General features: G+C 38.6%; 1 protein-coding gene across 2 annotated transcripts; it reads right to left on the bottom strand.

Moving 5' to 3' along the window:
• Positions 1 to 1,855: 1,855 nt before the first annotated feature.
• fam107b (family with sequence similarity 107 member B) lies at positions 1,856 to 20,597 on the bottom strand. 2 transcript variants are annotated; one of them, XM_038268899.1, is made up of 4 exons: positions 20,429 to 20,597; positions 5,555 to 5,708; positions 2,842 to 2,998; positions 1,856 to 2,753 (listed from the first exon to the last, which is right to left on the bottom strand). In XM_038268899.1, exons 2-4 carry the CDS (start codon positions 5,680 to 5,682, stop codon positions 2,634 to 2,636), a joined length of 405 nt encoding a protein of 134 aa, XP_038124827.1. In that variant the 5' UTR covers positions 5,683 to 5,708; positions 20,429 to 20,597; the 3' UTR covers positions 1,856 to 2,633. The 2 variants fall into 2 exon arrangements, with proteins under 2 accessions (XP_038124827.1, XP_038124826.1); XM_038268898.1 differs by lacking the exon at positions 20,429 to 20,597 and adding an exon at positions 6,722 to 6,880.
• Between the last annotated feature and the right edge of the window lie 114 nt (positions 20,598 to 20,711).

Here is a 20,711-nt window from a genome sequence, read left to right as displayed (position 1 = left end):
TGTGCGCACTAAACGCTTCACCACCTGCACGCTCATACCATGTTGCATCACTAAGGGAGCATTTTAAACCTTTTTTTGTCATTACACTGCCACAAGTACAGAGAAATTAAATGAGCTATCTGCATTTAACCCATCCCCTTGGGAAGCAGTGGGCTGCCATTCTGCGGCGCCCAGGGAGCAATATGGGGGTTAAGGGTCTCTGCTCAGGGACCCAGAGTGGAAGTGGGGCTTGAACTCAGAACCTCAGGATTTCAAGCACAATGCCCCAACCAATAGGCCGCCACTCACAAAAGCAGGCATGTGCATGAAGGGTCTCGTCTAAGGACCCACACTGGCAACTCCTTCCCCTCAGGTGGGATACGAACCAAGGTGGGATACGAACCAAGGCCTCCTGTTTGCAGGAGTCATGACTCACCACTTGAGCTAGCCTTGAACTTTATGGGTCCCTGTGATTACAGAAGAACCTGTTATTCACTTTTCGTTGTTACTTCTGCCAATGAGGTTATGTTAGTCAAGTCTGTGCGTGTTTTTGTCTTTCTGGGCATCTGTGCGCACGATAACTTGAAAAGTTATGAACAGGTTGTAATGAAATCTGTACCAAAGGTGCACCCTAGTGCAATGAATATTCCATAAAATGTTTGTGATGTTCTACATCCTTATCTGGATGGAGGAATTTTTAAAGTATTTTATCTGTGAAGATTCTCAGTCATCCAGGTCATGCATATCCGACATCTTCCAAAAAAACTTCACATCCAGTTGCCTAGACCAAACTTTTTCAAGCTTTGAAATATTCTGTTCCATAATTTGGAGGAACAAGCAGCCCCCCCCTTTTCTGGACTCAGAAAAGTCCCAAAGTATTATACTGAAGACAAAAACACAGGAAGGGTGAGCCATGACTCACTCAAAGTCTCAAATTTGCTGATCACACACAGCACAGAGTGAATGAAGAGGCACTGCTCTCTGACTGCTTTTCTAGTTACAAATGAGATTTGAAATGTTTAAAAGGAAACATTTAAATTTTTCATTATATTCATTTATTTCTAATAAAATATAGGGTAATTTTATGGTAAAATGTAACAAAACCTTACCATTACTTTATGAGGTAGAAATTGGGTTGCTCTTTTGCATGTTTTTTTTTTCTTTTAAATGGTCCAACAGTCCAAATATGCTTTAAATCTTAAATATTGTATGTTTGAAATATATATAAAAAAAATCTAATCCCACAAACAAACTGATGTAAAATATAAAGCAAAACCTGCACTTACTGGACAATTTTATAAAGTTGAGATTTCCCCCTCTATGGCCATCTGTTTTTTGAAGGCACATGGCCTCTGGATCAAACATTTTCTTTGCAAGCCTTTTTGTGCTGGGTTTGCAGGTTCCCTCAATATCAGCATGGTTTTTCATGAACATACATGTTAGCGGACTGTAGGAGTGCTTGTTTGTATGCCTGAGTTTTCCTACGTGAAGCATGAAGTGCATGAAGACTTGTAGCATCTCACAGTAAAAAAAACCCGACCTAGAACTTAAAAACGACTACTTACCTGAAATGCAGTCTCCCATATATGGTAGTTAACTTAGAGGGTTAATCAAAGATCTATACGTAGTTCCTACATCAGTTCAAAGGTCTGCTTATGAGCAAATGGCTCTTATTAAACCTGCTTACAACTCATGAGCAAAATAAATCAGAACCTGTACAATTTTTCTGTAAAAAAGTATATATATATATATATATATTTTTTTTTTTTACCTGTACAACCCCCCCTTCATCATAAATCATGCCAGATTTTGACAGTACAAACTAATGAGTGCCCTAATGATCAAAACATGATCATTCACTTCAGGACAAACAAAATAAAATGTAAATTATTTATTAACACATTCTTTTCCATACAAAACAATAGAATATATAAAGAAAAATTACTCTCATGCCTGGGAGTTTTACTATTGCTTAAAATTGCATTAGCTGAGGAAATGTCATTTACAGAATAAAAATGAAAAAGCATATTTTCACACAACCACCCACTCCTTTTGTCCTTCTCTGGCCGTATATGCTATGCTGTAAAACAAAGTAAAACAGAATGACTAGAAGGGTCTTCCCCTACACCTGGGCTAAAAAGCTACCAACATAAATAACAAAAAGCACATTTGTTTGGCTTTTATTTTACACAGCTTTAAGAGTCCATCCAGTGTCCACTTTTTTGATTTTTCAATGATTGTGAATATGAAAACAAAAGCAACAATGACAACACTGATAACAGTAATTCAAACCGACAGCTCGCAAAGAGGAGAAAAAGAGTGAAAAACAGACTGGGTTTGGTTTATTTCCTCCGCTAGAGCTCAATGGAAGCTTGCTGGCCCATGAAAAGCGTGTAACATGTCTGTTAGGTGCCTCCTGTGTTGGGCGGGTTTGGGGTGATGGTGGTGTGCGAGTGCTGGCGGTCCACAGCAGGGAGAAAGAATGGGGGGGAAATCTTTTGTCTCTAGAGTCTCTCTCCTCGCTGCAGGAAGGAAAACTTGGGGAAAGGGAATGCCAACAGGCTCATCCTGGTCAGGTTACCATCGTGGTACCACAGAAAACACACACTCCTTGGCATCTCAGTGAGCCAGACCCAGACCCCCCCGGCTGGATTTTAGGTGGCTCGCCCCTCCCCATCCGCTTCCTGCTTGGTCCGGCGCAGGTTACCCTTCATCTTCACAAACTCGGGGGTGTTTTCCTGTTCCTCTTGCATTTTCTGCTGCTCCAGTTCAAGCTGGACAACATGCAACAGATTAAATGCATAGTTCATTTTAATTATTAAAGTAAGCACTGAATAAAAAAAAAAAAGATCAAAGGGTTACCTGCTCCAGCTTCTGTTGTCTTTTCATAAGCTCTATTTCCAGGTCACTTAGTTTCTTATGAGCCTCCTGCTCCTCCTTCTGGGCCTTGATAACTTGCTCCCTCTTTCTGTTTTCTAGAACTTTCTGGAGCTCTGGTTTGTTCTGAGGAGCAAGACCCCTTTACAGCAGAGAGGAAGAAAAAAGAAAAACGATGAGAAAACACGTCACTAGAACCAAGCTTGAACAAATCTTTGCTACTAAAAGCTCATGGGATTTCCGGAGTGCATTTAGTGGACGATTTCCTAGGATTTATTCAGAACAGATGAGCACCATGACCTCATTCGAGTTGGTAAAGTCGGTGTTACATGAACAGGATTACATGTCAATCATGTAAAATAAAAAAAAGTTTTGATTTTAAGCCAATTGGAGATGGTGCCAATGTTAAAATCCTACTGAAATATGGACTAAGACAGTATTTCAGACTGTAAAATGTATTCACACCCCTTGAACTTCTTCCCAAATTGACAATGTTTTACAGAGATTATTTGTAGGAGAAAAAAAAAAGAGAAAACAAACTAGAAGTGAATTGTGAAAGGGAAGGTATGCATAGTTTTCTAAAAAAAAAAAAAAAAAAAAAAAAAAAAACAGTCTGACATGTACTCCTCTGAATAAAGACTTAAAATTGCATTGAAAAGTTGATTCTTCTATTCTAAAACCTCAAAGGTGATTCTCCATCAGCACTGCAAATTTACAAAGTGGATGAAGTATTTGCCAAAAATGAACATTACTATTCTACATGCAGAAAGATCTATGCAGAGATATTCTCCACCTTAGCAGGGACAAGGAAACTCATGCACACAATTTTTAATATTCCTATTTTGCAAAAAAAAAATAAATATGCATAATTTATTTTCCACATCAAAACTTTGCACCATAAGTTGGACACAACACTTCTAGGCTGCAACCTAACAAAATATTTAGAAATTTAATGGATATAAATAGAACTGCAAAGTACTGCTGTTGGCTGCTTGAATATTTTAAACTATCCTGGGACACATTTCTCCCATATGAGTCTAAGGAAAGCAGAGTGGTTGGCGCACGGTTAAGAAAGAGGGAGTCATGCTAGTAGAATGTGAGGAGGAAAGTTATGTAATCTACAAACCTCCTCCAAATTAAATGAAAAGGCAGAGGAGGAGAGTCACGACTGTTAAAAACAATAATAAGCTATCCACTTCAGATTCAAATTATCCAATGTCTTATTGGCTGCTTGCTCCCTCCTAAAATGATCAGCATGACAGTGTTTCTACCTGCCCACAGTTCAGCGGCAGCAGCATCTTAATTAAATGCACGATTAAATCCTGCAGATTGCATAATCAAGCTCAGAATGTTCCAAGATGCAGCGGGAGTTTCTTATACAAGGCGTCACTTTTTTTAATGCCTTATGAAAGCACTTAGCAACACTGAATTAGAGAAGACTGCAACATACTGTGCAGCATTAAGGTATCCAGTACATAAAGGGAGATGAGGCTGTAAACCCCCCCCCCCATAAACTGGATGGTGTTCTGTGTTTACATAATCTGTGGCCCTATGAAACGCCTCCCCTACAAAGTGCACATCTTTAAAAAAAAAAAAAAAAAAAAAAAAAAAAAAAAAAAAAGGGATGAGTTTGAATTTCTGAAATTCTTCCACATCAGTGTGTGGGAAGGGTCACTGTCGCCAAGGTAGCAGAGGCAGAGAAAGGCTCTCAGCTGAAGACTGTTTTGTAATCTTGATTACATAACATGTTTTTTTTTCTTTTTTTTAATCCATCTACTCATCCATGTCTCCATCTACCCCCCCCTCCCTCCCTTCTAGCATCTCCTCCGCACCATCACCACTATGACTAAGCCTCTGTGCAAGCAAAATGTATTCACATTAATAAGCATAAGAAAACAAATCTAATTCATCTCCAAAATCCACCTAGAGATAACACTCTGCAGGATATACAATCTTAATTTCCTTTTCTTTAATCTCTCTCTAATTTCATTTTTATAAGGGATGCAGGTCTTTAACCCGTTTAAAGACGGAGGATGGATGCTGTCATGGAACAGCTGTCAACATCCTGAGTATTTACAGTGCTATTTATAGCTCAGACACAAAGTGGCCACTGCTGCACGGTGAGAGAAAACACAAACATTCAGTCCTGAAAGGATGATCACAGACGCTAGAACATGTGCCTTCATGTTCCCACAGATGGACTCATTCTCTCTTAAAGCTGCAAGATTTTTATTTATTTTTTTAAGAACACCAGATAATGAGTCACATTTACATTTGCGTGGGATTTCCGCATAATTTTTTTGACACTCCACATTTTAATGCAACATTTCATTTTAAAATGTTTCATACATTAAGCTAAGTGATGATACTGCTGGAGGATAAATCAGTGATGTCAGCCTAAGTGACGCGCAGCAGAAGCATCAGTACAGTCTGTACAGACAATCAGGACACCAGCAGGGATGATAACTGGGTCTACCCGTCCTGTTAGTAAAGATGAAACCGGGTTAGTGTGGATCTGGGCAGTATAATGTTGATTTTCCTTTTTTCTTACTAGATTGTGATTGTTACAGAATCACCAACAATTATCTAGAAAGTCCTGCTGCTCCAGAAATAAAAACAAATCACTCTCTTTAAGCACTCTGCATTTATAAGTTGGAGGGACTGAAAGTGTTTTGTTTTTTTCCCCACATCTTCTGACCTTTTCTGGTTCATAATAAGCTCTCTGTGTAGGTCCTGATGGTTCCGGGAGCTTTTTACTGGATTGATCAGCTTTTTGGGCTTGATGAGCTCCTCACAGTCTCCGTCCAGGTAGTCCGGTTCTGCCATGACACTCCTCCTAGAATTACACGGATCTGCAGAAAAAGATGGAAATAAGTCAATCTGGTAAATAATTATTAGGTAGTTTTGGCAAAACAACCAGGCATTTTTAAAGCTCAACATCAATCTTTAGTCTCACTCTTAAAAAATTTGTATTCAGTGCAACAAAACTCTGATTTATGCAAATTGATATATGAGCAATCCACAGTGCTACTCTCTAAAACCAGCCGCCTACATCCCCTCATCAAAAACAGCCATTACCTCTAGACAATGGATACAGAAATATGAGTCCATAAAATAAAACACCTTTATGTAAACACACTCTTCAAATCCTAATGGAAGAATCTCCCTAAAACTCTGACATAAGTTTCTGAATATCATCAGGAGACTCCGAACTGATGTTACATAATTGTTCCAAACAGAGTGGAACATTTTATTTTTCTGATATGTGGTAAAAGAAACATCTGCAATGCAATAGATTAACCCAGACAACACAAAACCAGATGCTTATATTTGAATGCAAGCTTTAATTCAAAACACTGCTTATTGACTTTTGGCCCAGAGGCTAAACAAAACAAAAGCTACACATTTTCCTCATGGACACCAATGCCACATGTTGTTTGGCCAATTAACAGTTTTCTAAAGGGAGACAAATGTTTTTTCTCCTTCAGGTGAGAGTTAGATATGCAAATTTAAAAATAACCTACACAGTTAAGCTTTTGGGAAAACACCTATTGTCCAGCTATCATAAGACATGATATAACAGAGCAGGGTTAAACATTTACTGCGAGGTAGATTGTTAACCTTATCAGAGTTTGTTTAACGTCACAAAATCTAACTTTTTATTGTAGCTTCTGTTTACAAGTCCATCCAAATAAATCCAGACAGACAGCTTAAATATACTTGAAGAAATATAATTGGAGCCAAAAGTAATGTTTCCTCCCATAAAACAAATATTATAAGATTACAAGATTGAAGAAATCCTCTAATAAAGACAACTAAAACAAAGTGTACAAACTGTACAGTAGCACTGAGAGAAACAACTCACCCTGCAGATGAGGAAAGACAGAATATCGGAACATAGTCGTCATCCTGGATAATCTGATTTAAAAATCTGCTTTCCAGGAAAATAAATGAACGCTTGTCGTGTTTGTCTTTTGCAGAGGCAATGATCTTCCTGCACAGCTGTTTCTGACTGAACTGATTGGAGTCCAGAGTCAGTTTTATAGCATCTCCCTCTCTCTCTCCCTCCCTCTCTCTCTCTCTCTCACACATCTTCCCCGCTCCCTCCCTAATTTGTTCAGTCCCTTTCAATTACAAGAGACATCTCTAACATCAATTACAACCAGTTCTCCATCAATAGGGAAACTATTTCTGGACAAAGACGCTGATTTAAATAACGAAGATCTATTTTCCAGCACAATACTGCAGGTATTTTGATAAAAACACTTATTTACAGGAACAGTTATGAAGTCTAACAGAACATTTACTGATCAGCTTGATCCACTTTTTTCAGTAGCTGACAAAACCTCGTACATTTCTGTTCTCTGACTGACCGAGGAAACAAAACCCTCAGCAATCCTGCTGTTAGTATGCGCTCTCAATGTGTTCACTGATCACTGGGCTCCTGATAGGTCAGTTTAGTACTGACTGAAACTAACCAGTGACTTGGCCAATCACAGCTAGTTTCAAGCAAGAAAGCCTTTTACTGCAGGTGCTGATAACAAGCCTGAGGGGGGAATGAACTCACAAATTCAAAACATGGCCTAGATTTAGAAGACTGGTGTAATGATGAAAAGACACCACTAGAGGTCGCTGTTATTGCTTCATGGAGACTAAACTATGTTGGTTACATAACAAAGAAAGCCATATTAATTGGAGAGAACAGTACTCTGAACAAATGGGAAAAAATAAAAGATAAACCAACATTTTTCAGTTGGTTATGGATCTTTTGTAATTTGTGGGTAATGTTTTAAAAGTCTTTGTCAGAGATTTATTGATGCATTTTCAATAAACTTATCCATTATTTTTAAACTGTTGCAAATAGCAGCCGTAAATCCTTAGCTGCCTTTCCTTGTAATCAAAGGGACCTCTAGTAAGAATTATTTTCAAGCAACAAATATGAGTTTTAATTAAAGTCTAGCTAAACACAAACCAACATCACCTTCAAAAATAATAAATGCATAGAGGCATGGAAATAAAAATGCTATAACTCCCAAAATGTACTACAGTGAATGATTACAAAAGTTACTCATGTTGCGTTCCTGAAAATAGAGCTTAGATCTGGTTTTAGATTAAAAACAAAATAAAAAAATAAGAAAGAAAGATTAATTTAATTTAATTGATTAACATCAGTACCAAATCAAACTGATGTTTATTCCTGCATATTGTGCTGTTAAACCCAATGCAGCATGTTCCAGTAGAGAGACCCCAGTAGAGATAAGAATGACAGAAAATGGATGGAATGATGGATGGATGGATTTTAAGGTTAGAGATTAGTGAGAAACCCGAACTTCAGTGTTCAGTATTCTGAGTTCAGGGGGACTTTCTTGCCATGTTACCTGGAAAACATGTTTGTTACCAAGGCTGTACTTGAAATAATTTGTTAATGCATGAAACTGCACTTTTAATACTAGTTCTAAACATGCAACATCATTTGATTACTCTTGTATATATATATATATATATATATATATATATATATATATATATATATATATATATATATATATATATATATATATATATATATATATATATATATATATATACACACACACACACACACACCTTTCTTGTGATTGTTCGGAGAAAAAACTTGGCTGGTTCTGAGATGGCGTGTCAGCAGTTCATTAAGATGTATAGCACATCCTAGGTGGTTTGTGTTAAAGCAGAGGGAACTAAAGACCAGCCGTGTTGTCCCTGTGTCCGTTACCGTAACACATCTGCTCCTACTTCCTCTCTGCCCCGGGGAAGGAGAGGAAGTAACATGGGGAGTTCAAAAAGAACCTGCACTCTAAAATTGGAGCGATGCTTAAAGCAGGACTTCTAATTAGATGTTTAGCATGTTTTTATTAGATCTCCCTTTTGGTTCTCCTTAACAGCCAAGAGCAGCAAAGCCCATGCAGACATTTGCCTAGAGACTTCTTAAGACAGACAGTTTATAAAGTGAGACGTTAGGAACTTTAAAATACAGGAGGAAAAGTATGTATTTGAGATCACCAAATTCACAGAAACAAAATCTATGCTTATGAAAAAGCTACGGTATTAAGGACATCAATAATAAGAATTATGAGCCAAACATTAGTTTCAGGAATCCCATTAAAACAGATTGTTTATTGGTTTTGGAGACACACCCTCACTACAGAGACCACAGACACAGATAACGAGCTTCAGAAAGGAAAATTCTGCAAGACATCCATGAAGAGGCCTTTAAAAATTGACATAATACGCTGTTTTATAGCTCTCAGGGGATGAAATGAGGTGAAACACAAAACTAAACAGGAACTAAAGGAAACAAAGTGGGTCAGCACAGAGACCAGAAAGGAAAGTTTTAACCTCAGTTAATTTCAACCCCTCATATCAGTCCTTCGGATGTTGGAAACTTTAAAGTTTAATGATTGAAAACATCCAAACTTGTAGAAAGAACAACAAGGAGGATAACTCACGTTTATGGAAAAGTTAAACTAGGACACAGATTAAACGACATAATGCCGCTTTTCTTCCAGCATAAAAAAAGAGATACAAAAAGAGAAGTAAATCAACAGTCATGTTTGCAGTTGCGGTCGCGTGTGAAAGTGTACCCGATGATTACAGGCTGCATTAGAGGCAATAGAAGGGACCGCTCTTACAGGGGCAGACGGCCTGAGCCCTGCCAACTGACTGCATCATTCTGGGTTAGCTTACCCACACACATTTATCACACGATCAATGTCTGTTTCTCTTACAGAAGCAGCAGAGAAATTCTTAACAGTTTTATTCATAACACAGCTCTAAAAAAGCATTAATAATGGTGTTCAATCTGACACAATTAATGTATTTTAGTCTTTTTAATTCAAATATATTTCTTGACAAAAAGGGCATTATTATGGCTTTCTTAAATTTTTCAGTTAGACTCCAAAAAAAGATTTGAGATAAAAGTTATTGAAGAATTTCAACTACTGATGCCTGATTCAATCAGATGGGAGGACACAGTTTACCATCTGAACCCATTAGAAATTAAAGTGGTTTTGATCAATAATAAATTATTTCTTCTTTCTCTTCATGGTGCTTATAAATTTATGCCATATGAACTGATTTTCAATGCACACAGCTTCAGTTTGACTCCTTAGGAGACTGCTGTCTGATCAACATTCCAGTGAGGACTGTAGGGGACACTTTGGTGGACTTCATTTATCTGAGCAGATGAAACTTCAATGCAAAATGCACAGATATGATCTTTTAGCTGGGGGCTATTAGGTTTATGAAGTTGATCAAAAAGCCATCATTGGTTCACATGCCACATTCTCCAAAAGGTTAATTTCAACAGCGGGGAAAATATTCTGCAAAGAGATAAGATCGTGGCATAGTTGTGAAATATGTGTTAAGAAATCTTTCTAACCAGTGCACAGAGACAGGGCCGCAACAAAGGTAAACTTAACTTCATGCTGCTGAGGAGGAAATAAATTACTGATTGCGTTTCATAAACAATAAAAAAAAAACTTTGTTCTTTTGACATCCTGTTTTGTTTGTACAGCTGATTCTCTTCCCTTTTTTTTCCTCTGTAAATCATGTCTGACTTAAAACCAATAAAAATAACTGTAAAGTGGCTGACCATTTTCATTTTGTATTTCTACTGGATTCTCATGGGTTCCTCGTCCACTGACAAAGTCCCTCCATGTTCCCTTTACAAAAACCTAACGCAGCAAAAAAATACAGACGCACCAACAAGATGCCCAGAGATTGGAATTAGTTAATTTTACTTTGGTCTGTTTGATTAATACTGGTTTATTCTCTCTCTGTTTACTAAAAACTCAATGTTCAGCTTATTTTAACATCAACCAAAAACTTCTTTATTTATTTTATTTTTTTTTGCACTTGCATTTAAAACTGCTATCTATATCGAGGCAAATGCAGTAGATGTTTGTCTTTTTTGTGCTGTCGTTTTAAGGAAATGGAAAAAAATAAAAATAAAAAAGACAACCAGAAATCCTTATCAGTCTCACTCAGGAAACTCAGCTAAAAGAAAAAGTTGCACAACAAAGTTATGCTGTTACATAGTGTAATGATACTACTTAACACATGTTTCATTCACTACTTTTCATGTTTTTTAAACTATAGGGTCACAATAATCTGTGTCGGGGAAATTTGGCAATGGAAGTCCACCCAACAGGCAAAATACATTACTGTAAAGAACCATTCTAATAACTAGTATGGCTTATTCAACATTACACCTCGATAAATTACAATAACAATTTCATAAACTGTGTAGCGCTGACTGATATAACTTGGTTATACAACTTTAAATAATTTTTAAAGTTACTGAACAGTAAGACAAAACTCTATAATGAGGGAAGCAGAGATGGGTTATGTTTTCATAAAGGTTTTTTGCATTTTATGGCAATTCTGAAAGATGGCTGGGAAGGCTAATGAAAAGTGTTGTTGATCAGAATCTAAACCGGCAAAATAAGCACACTTAATACGCATGCCCAGACAAACGGTTAAGAAAGAGAGGAAGCAAATCATTTGACAGATTTATGTTAGGATTGGTGCCAAGATAAGCAGCTTGGAAAAAAAAGGATAACTCTATCTTGACCTTTTGTGGGGTTTTTAAGTCACAAATGCCCCCTCTTCTTTCTAGAACAGATAGGATGAAGTGAACGACAATGCTTTGTGCCCTCCTTCCCCATCTGAGCCCACAGTTGTCCTCAAGGATACAGGGACAAACAGAACGGCACAGGGTGGGGTTGGGCAGTCAGCTGTCACTGGTTGTGAACACATGGGAGACCACACCCACTCACTTCATCAACCACAGGGATTTTAACAACCAACGCATATATTTACAGACACCTCATGAGAAGGACAAACTGTCCAAAAAAACCCTTTGTGGTAAACAAAACAGGGTGCAACTTGTTTTACATGTGTTTTATATTATTTATACTCTTAGTCTCTGGCTCTTATCCCTTCCCCTTCTTGGCCAGATCCTTCCCTCTACCCACTCACAGATGGGAGGTCCACCCCTCAGGGAAAAATGCGTCATTAACCCCCCACCTCCCCACCAAAGCAACTCAAACCCCTATTTTTTCTCTCTCTCTCTCTCTCTCTCTCTCTCTCTCTCTCTCTCTCTCTCTCTCTCTCTCTCTCTCTCTCTCTCTCTCTCTCTCTCTCTCTCTCTCTCTCTCTCTCTCTCTCTCTCTCTCTCTCTCTCTCTCTCTCTCTCCCTCTCCCTCTCTCCCTCTCCCTCTCCCTCTCCCTCTCCCTCTCCCTCTCCCTGAAGTGCCAACTGCCCTCCCTTGCTGCACTCTACAAGCAGGACAGATCCGGCTATGCATCTCCCAGCCTCTCTGCTAATGAAGCGGCCAGTGAGCCATAAATAAGAGGCCCTGGTTAAAACGCACAGACAGATGACCTTTTAATTGACAGTTCAGGAGGGACACAGCGAAACAGTGCGTTTGCGTTAGAATGTTGCAAAAAGAGATTTGAAGGCAGAGCTGGAACAATGAGATCATTTCCAAGAAATCTCTTGGTGTACACACACATACACACACACACACACTGACACACTTGTTTACAGCCCTGCCTAGTGTAACACACCTATGCTACTGTTAGGATAAAAGCACTGCTCAAGCACAGATTCTTTTAACCTTTGGAAGGCTCTTTAAAATATCTCAGTGATCTGACAAAAATGCCATGCAAATAATTTGTAGTGATACATTTATTTTACTTTTTGGCTTTTAGAATAGCAGACCTAAGGGATAACTGAGGAAAATATGTCTCTTCATAAGCATTCTTGGGAGTTTGGGGGTTGAAATCTGTTTTGAATTTCCTGCCTTAGAGTTGGGGGTATGCACCAAGGGAGAGGAAGAGCAAGGGAATTCTGTGGGCCTCATCACGTATGAATCTCTTACCATACAGTCACCTCTGATCTCACGATGCAACAGCGTCACCAGGGAGATGAAGGGGGTGTGGGAAATTTACAATCCCATGTTTTAGGGTTCACAGAACACAGAGCAGCTAACACACAGCAACATGGGAAGGAGACAATTTATTGCGTCATGTGACAAGTCAGCTTTCAGCTATGCAGTGTGTTGTTATGTGCTTATGTATTACCGGACAACCAGGGGGATCTATGCACAGTTATGGAACCAAGTCACATTACAGCCTGCTGGTTAAGTTTGATCCCCGCATCCCAGGCCTCGCAAAAGTTACTGTTTCAGATGTTACATCCAATGTTAGTTTTAAAATTTATACTGGATCTGAAAAGTAAAAAAATAAGCCAATGGACTTTGTTTCCAAGTTTGAAGATGTTTTGCTTCCCATCCAGGAAGCGAAACGTCTTCAAACTTGGAAACAAAGTCCAGTGGATTGTTTTTAACTTTTTTGGGATGACTGTGACCTGGATGACTGGGAATTTTCACCAGCATAGTGGATCTGAACTTCAATTTTTAGTGCGGTGACGGTGTAGGATAAAGAAGTTCGTCCTGTAACTGGAAGGCTGCCAGTTCGAACCCCAACATGAAATGTCTTTTGATTTAAAGTTATTTGTTCTGCAAAATAGCTATTGTGCCAAACTAGATTTAAGAATGATTTAAATTCATTACATACTGCATATCTGTCTTTTAGGCTGACTAGATAGCATGAATCTGACATTAACATTTATATTTAACTCAATGGATATTTAAGGTTTAACTTGGGATGAAATACTTTGAAACAATCAAATAAAATTAAAATCAATCTGACGTTAACATCTCTACCCAAATCCGCTTTGAAAATTTGAAACCTTTAAACCCTGTGTGGGTCAAAATCTGCTTAATTATACATATTATCTTTCGATTTAAATTTTAATAAGAAGAAATCAGAAGAAATCCACTATAAGGAATTAAAACATTTTTACTTTGCTTATCTCAAAAGCGCAGCTTTTATGTAATTTTTATCATTTTAGTGCTGTCATGAGAGATAAAAGTTTAGGTCCCATACAACAAACATTAAGGTAAACCTCATGCAAGGATCATGAGCACAAAGGGTCATTGAAAATAAAGAGGAATTCAACAGTAGCTGGAGGAACTTCAGTATAGCTCTTCTCTTCCCTTTGTGTTTTAATGCCAACAGCTTTTCTTTTAAGGTCAACCATGATGCTGTTTTATGACCCCATTTTGTTCAAAATAGCAATTGTTGCATGCTGGCCTTTTTAAAACCTACATGCACGTTGCTTCTTTTTGTTTTGTTGCTTTTTTGTCCAAGTCTTTAATAGTGCAGATGATAATAAAAAGTTACAAAACAGGACAATGTTGAGTGTTTTGAGATTTAGAAACAGTAAATGTCAAGCATTTAACACTATTAGAAACAGCATACTGTTTTTTTTTTCCGAAGAAAACAGTCTTAAAATATCTTCATTCTGACATCAAGCACAAAATTTAAATAGGTCAGAGAACTTTAAAAACTCTGTGAGAGGTAGTAAGAGATAAAAGCTCTACTGTTTTTCATCCCAATCTGTAACCTTTGCGACAGAGGAAACTTTAATTTGATTTATTTAACCATTGCATAAAAAAATAATAAAAAATGCTCCCCATTGAATCAGCTTTTCAAACTTGATATGGAACCATGTTTGACAATTTCCACAGTTTATTCAAGGTTTATCTGCCCTCTACTTATGACTAAACCTACAGTTTATGGGTTCGCAAAGCAGTCGGTTTTGCGAACTGTTTCTTGGTCTTGTAGGGGCAGGTTAATAATAATGATAGTAATTAAACTTTATTGATCTCACACTGGTGAAATTCACGTCTGCATTTAAGCGCATCTCGTTGGGGAGCAGTGTACTGCCATTGTGCGGCACCCGGGGAGCAGTGCGGGGTTAAGGGTCTTCCGCAGAGACCCCGATTGACAGTCCGTGGGAGTAGGGCTTGAACTCAGAACCTCTGGAACCCAAGCGCAATACCCTAACCGCAACCACCCCTAAGTTTATTGAAGATTTATACCCAATGATGCTAATTAATATAATAATGTTACAGCTAATAGAGGAATATAACCACTGCATCTGTTGAGGAATTGGCAAAACCTGATGATAATAACCTAAAATTAGTATTCCATTTTGTTTTTTTATATTGTTTGTTCCAAGTCTTAAATAGCCTTTCTCTACCTATCTCACTTTGTCTTTTAATTGTGGTGCTAGCCTTCTAGAAGAGTTTGACTAACCTGATTAGCTTTACCGCAAGCACAAATAGCTTTTAAGAGTTGATTGCCAGATAAGTAAATCTATCAGACGTTTTTGTCCATGTGTAATCACAACCCAGGGTTTAGCTCCTGTTGATCTGGTCCAGAATCTTTTTCAGACAAGCTGATGTTGATCCCAGCTGGTCTAGAAGAAGGGCTGTTGATCCAAGCTTGTCTAGAATTGAACTGGAAATGGTTTGACAGTTTTCGTTCAGTGCCGACCAAAGACATTTCATGCAATGGCTTGCGCAAAGACTGCACAAGCCCCAGGGCAAGAGAGATTAGGGAGAGAATAGGATGGATTCAAAAGGCACAGACATGACTTTTACTCATGCAGTAGGAATGTGATGAACAGGCACGATGATTATTGCTTTGGGCACACAACAGTGAGCATAGACAGAAACAGGGGCATCCACATAAACCTGAAATCAAACTACTGGCTTAAATGTCTAACCTGGATTACTGCTGAAGGGTCACAGATTTTTTTTTTTTGTGCAGGGGGGGCTCACAACTTGTAGTTAAATACAAAAGGCTGGTCTGTACCAATTCACAGCTGGCCCTCACATATGCTCCTGAATGTACACATAGTTAGATCTATAGGGAACAGGTGGATGTAGCAGAGGACAGATGAGCATAACAACTGCTTGGAGTTTAGACATTGGCAACACACAAGGACCATACTGACAAAACAGATGGTTTTTGATGTGAACATGTACCTTATATCATATGTCAGGCTTCTAATTGCAGTCTCTAATACACTGCTATAGGAAAGTTGTTATGACCCTTGAACTTTTTAAGTTTTGTTACATTAAAGCCCCATACTTTAGTATACCATTTTAAGGCTTTACTTTAAGTAGCACATACTTGTTCATTAGAAGGAAAGTAAATGGTGTTTTTTGCAATTGTATTAAGCCCCTCCCTCTGCTCAATTTTAGACTCACCTTTGGTAGCAGTTACAGTTGTTAGTCTTGAGCTATGTCTCTACCAGCTTTGCAAATGAATAAAGAAACTGAACATTATGCCATGTTTTCTATACAAATGAGCTCAAACTCAATCAGACTGGATACAGAATATCTGTCAACGTCAATTTTCAAGTCTTGCCACAGGTTCCAAGTTCGATTTAGGTCAGAGCTTAAACTGGGTTAATAAAAAACATAAATATACTGTGGTCTAAACCAAAGGTTCCCAAACTTGTTAGCTTCTGATCAACAAAATGGTACCAGAGTCAACCCACGACAGCAACTATTAGTGGAGTTAACAAACAAAGAGTCCATAGTCCAAGTGAGGACACAACTCCAAATTTGGGATTGAATGATCTAAACTATTTCGTTGTAGCTGACTGGGTTTATGGTGTCGAATCACTTATAGCATGCTACAGGTTTTCCCCCAGGATTGTCCTGTTAGCTCCACCCATCCACTCAGACACACCCTTCTGTCCCTCTGAAGAAAGACTTCCCCACAGCATGATCCTGCACCCACCATGGACGGGAGACGGGATGATGTTATAATGGGAGGAATATATTGTCATCATAATTTTAGGATACAACAGCGTGTTGTTTGACAGCTCGGTTATTGGCAGTTTTAGCTTTCAGCTACAAATATACTTTATTATTTTAACAAAGTGGGTTAAAATATAAGATTTTAGTTTGGTTTTATCAGAAAAATTTTATTCACATGCAGCACTAGATTTTTATCTTAGGGGTATATTGGCGTTTAGAGGGTTGAGAGCAAACTCCTTGTGTGTGTGTGTGTGTGTGTGTGTATATATATATATATATATATATATATATATATAAATATATATACATACATACAGAATTTTTCCCTTTAACTTTCAACATTTTATTAAATCACAATTTTGTTATGTGGGAAAACTAAACGTGTATAGGGTTTGGATGCTTATATTAGGCAGTGAACTTATTTTAAGCCTTAACCAGAGGTGTTATGTGTGGTGGAGCAGTGAAAGGTGCTGTTTAGTTATGAGAGGAGAGTCTTTGTTATGGCTGCGCTGTCTCTTCTAGTTACAGATTCAAAGCTTTGTGCTTAACTGCTGTTTTTCTCCTCATACAGCAGAGTCCCGCCCCTCCTGTCTGTCTACTGGCTGGACTCAGCTGGGACCTCAAATCCTATTGGCTGCAGGACACACCAGGGAGAGCTGGGGAGGTTCTCCTTTGTTTACATGCCAGCAGAGAAAACCCCAATAACAACTGTTACCTTGAGCTACCAGACGAGCCCGGCAGACACACGCACAGGGGCGCAAGTAGTGGGCATGTGCACACATACACCCAGACTGGGGAATAACAAAGAAGCCAAAAATCAAGACTCTTTGTTTGCTCCGGTTTGATGCCTCACAAGATACAAAGTACAGCACATCCACATGTATACTGGTAGCTGAAAGAGAAAGTAAGTCTACACTTGTTTTTTTCTAAACCATATCAAAATGTTTCTTGCCATCAACATAAATATCTGAAACTTTTTATATCCTTTTTCTTATTTAGTTTCTTTTCTTATTTTGTTGCACTTAGTTCCTGCTTGTGTTTGAAGTGAATCTTTTTGATTCTTATACCATAAAAAACATTCATTCCAAATCTCCCTTTATTTCACCCTAACAAGCCACAAAGAGGGATTTAAAGTTCATGTGTGGGTACACGTGCCATCCATTCTCTGAGATGATGCAAAAAACCAGCGAGTGCAGTAATGGCCCTTAATTGTGATTGAGGCTCTGACATTAGAGCAGGAAAAATCAATGCAGTTCTTTTGGATAGATCATTCTCTTTAGGTGCACACATCCATGCCTGGGTCTCAATATTTCTTATGCATCCCGAGTATCAACTGAGCAAGGCCCAGCATGCCTGGCTTTTACGAGGATTGTTTCATCCCCCCGCATAGCTATCGAAACTAACACACAAAGAGAAGCCTGTAATCAGCTGTCCATCAATCAGTTCCTAGGTTCCTGGGTTGTGATCATGCAGCAACCTAGCAACAAAACTGAAGTAAAGTAAACAGATTCTGTGGCCTGTTAGAGGATTTAATAATTGCATCACTCCTGTTTGGTTTATTGCCTCTTAGTCAGCCAGCATATGGTGTTGAGATACACCATTAAAGCATCACAAACTCCCAGCATTGTTGGTCTGCAAATGCATGAAACAACAGTATATACTTGGTTGCTCTTTTGTTAGTTCTGTCAATCTAAGAGTAAAGTTAAGAGACATATGATGTGATTCATAAAAGTGGACAGTCTTGTAATTCTTTAAAGTTTGATTCAAAGCAGATTCCTCTATTAAAGAAAGTGGGAGTGACCATTTACCTGTTTCTGTACAGTTCTCAAAGGAAAACGATTAAATGGGCAGATAAGATGTCAAATAAAATGGATATCATGGTTGGCAACATTTAGCTAAATTTAGCCCATTTACAGATATAACACAAATGTGCTATATTTCTAAATGGGCTGAAAAGCAGAAGAAACCAAAACGTATCTTTATGCTCTAGAGCACACAATATTGGACACTTTGTGTGATAGACAGAAAGGACGTCAATTTCTAAGTAAACCTATCAGGAGTTGAGTAGAAGGACCAAGGATTAAGATTTGTTGAAGAAAGTTTCAGCAGAATGTCTTATTTTGGAAACAATGTTATGGTTTCATCACACTTGTTTCTGCAAATGAGAACCAAGGAGTTGATCAGACGGATGGTTTAAATTCTTATCGTGACAAAAAACATAAAAGCAGTTTGCCATCGGTGGCATAAGAGTTATGGTTATAAAAAAAAATAAACAGTACCACTAGCTGAAGGGGGGGTCGTCCGCTCACAAAGTAGGTCTGTTCAAACTGAAATTAGACAGGCAGAAGATGTGTGGGGCAAACCAAAGCCACATTTACACGCTCACTAAAAGGTCTAAAAATTAAATAAAGAAAACATTTTGTTGCCACCGCTGGCTGCTCAAGTGACACCAAAAACTCAAATGATAACTTCACTCTTGAAACATTTACTCAGTAGAGCTTTGGATACGTGGGTGGTGGAGATTTTGTGCCCACAAAGATCAGCCAGGCTATGGCGGATAGCATCAACACACGTGGCTGCTAGTTATACCCCTCTAATACTCACACACCTATTCCCTACCTAAAAAGATCTCCTTTTGGAGGTCAGACTTCCTAACATAGAACCCAAATTCTATGCAAACACATTTACCAGAACCACAAAATGAACACTTTCCATTTTCAGCTAGGAAACTATTTAGTTTCATTCAAATATTCAAATTCCTTTGAGTGTAGTAATAAGAATGGAGCAGACAAGCAGTTGAGTTAAAAACGCATCAACCCACCCACCACACAGTGACTGCATCTGACTTTACTGGAAACAGAGGATAGGCAAGAGAGAAACAAGAGAAAGGCAAAGGAAGGAGGGAGTTCAAAGATCAGAAAACAGATGTAACTCCTCTCTAAATGACTAACACATGTGAGAACACCCCCACATACAAAATGCAATCACCCAGCTCAGCACTTCTATCCTTATGACTATCCTATTTCAACTACTTTACCTAAAGGTAAGTTTACCTCCACACTGTTTGCAGGAATGTCCTAAGGCCTCCACCCAGCAAATACACAGAATCTGGCTCCAGCTGGGTTCCTTTTCTTCCACCCTGTTGTTTGCTCAGCGTTAAAGTTTGACCAACAGAAAATGCCACAGCTTCAAGAAGATGCAGAAACACTTGACAGTTGGTCACACCGCCTGCATGACAGCACATGGTTGGCAGCTCTTTGACACAGACAGTCATTGCTGATCTCATTCAGATGAATCAAATTGTTTATATCTTTTATTTTTTTAAATTTTTCCTGGCTAAAGTTTGTTTTGTAACATAACTCCAAGTAAACAAAACAGCGTGAAGACTGAGTTAGTGATTCTGTGCGTTATGCTCAAACGCGTAATCTCCATGCATCCGCTTTAAAAAACAAACAAAAAAAGATTGCAAACAAATCTATTCATCCCCCCTTTAAATATTAGACTGCCATTCTGTCCTGAGGTGGATCGGACTGTCTGTGCGCGCTGAACAATAACAACACCAACGTGTTTGTTCTGCGCTGTCCCGGGGCCACAGTCCCGTGCCGCAACAATAGCAGACAATGAAGCAAGAGTTTGTGTTTTTGCCAGCTCATTCTACCTCCATCCAAACTCGTTACTTTTTGGTTTTTAAAGTAAACCAACCAACCTTAACCACCAGGCTCTGCTCGGTGGGACAGACAGCTGAAACGTGCTGCTTTTGTTAGTGCGCTTGTGAAACAACCCCCTTACGATAGAGCAGAGGAGGAGAAAAAAATAAATAAAAACCAAAGACACACACATACACCTACCTCAAAGTAGAACCCGACGCGACTTTTTCCCCCCTTCTTCTATTATTTAAAATGACAAAGTGCTTCGAGCACCATTAGTGCGTTTCCCGGTCCGGATCACTTCTTCGGTCCGAGGTGTGTCTCCTTGGGTAGAAACTGTTTAATAGCCTGAGCGCGCACCACACACACACACACACACACACACAGCGAGCGCCCATAGAAATTGTAAATTTAAAGTAGGAGGGAGGGTTTACTGTGACGCAATCTGCAGACCCCTCCTCCTTTAACCGCTTCTTTTCTTTCA

This window comes from Cyprinodon tularosa, unplaced genomic scaffold (genome assembly GCF_016077235.1).
Source record: "Cyprinodon tularosa strain WSP-4 unplaced genomic scaffold, ASM1607723v1 ctg71, whole genome shotgun sequence".
In the NCBI taxonomy this organism is placed as follows: domain Eukaryota; kingdom Metazoa; phylum Chordata; class Actinopteri; order Cyprinodontiformes; family Cyprinodontidae; genus Cyprinodon; species Cyprinodon tularosa.
Note: the sequence above shows the minus strand (reverse complement) of the source record. Positions and strands in the feature narration are given on the sequence as shown.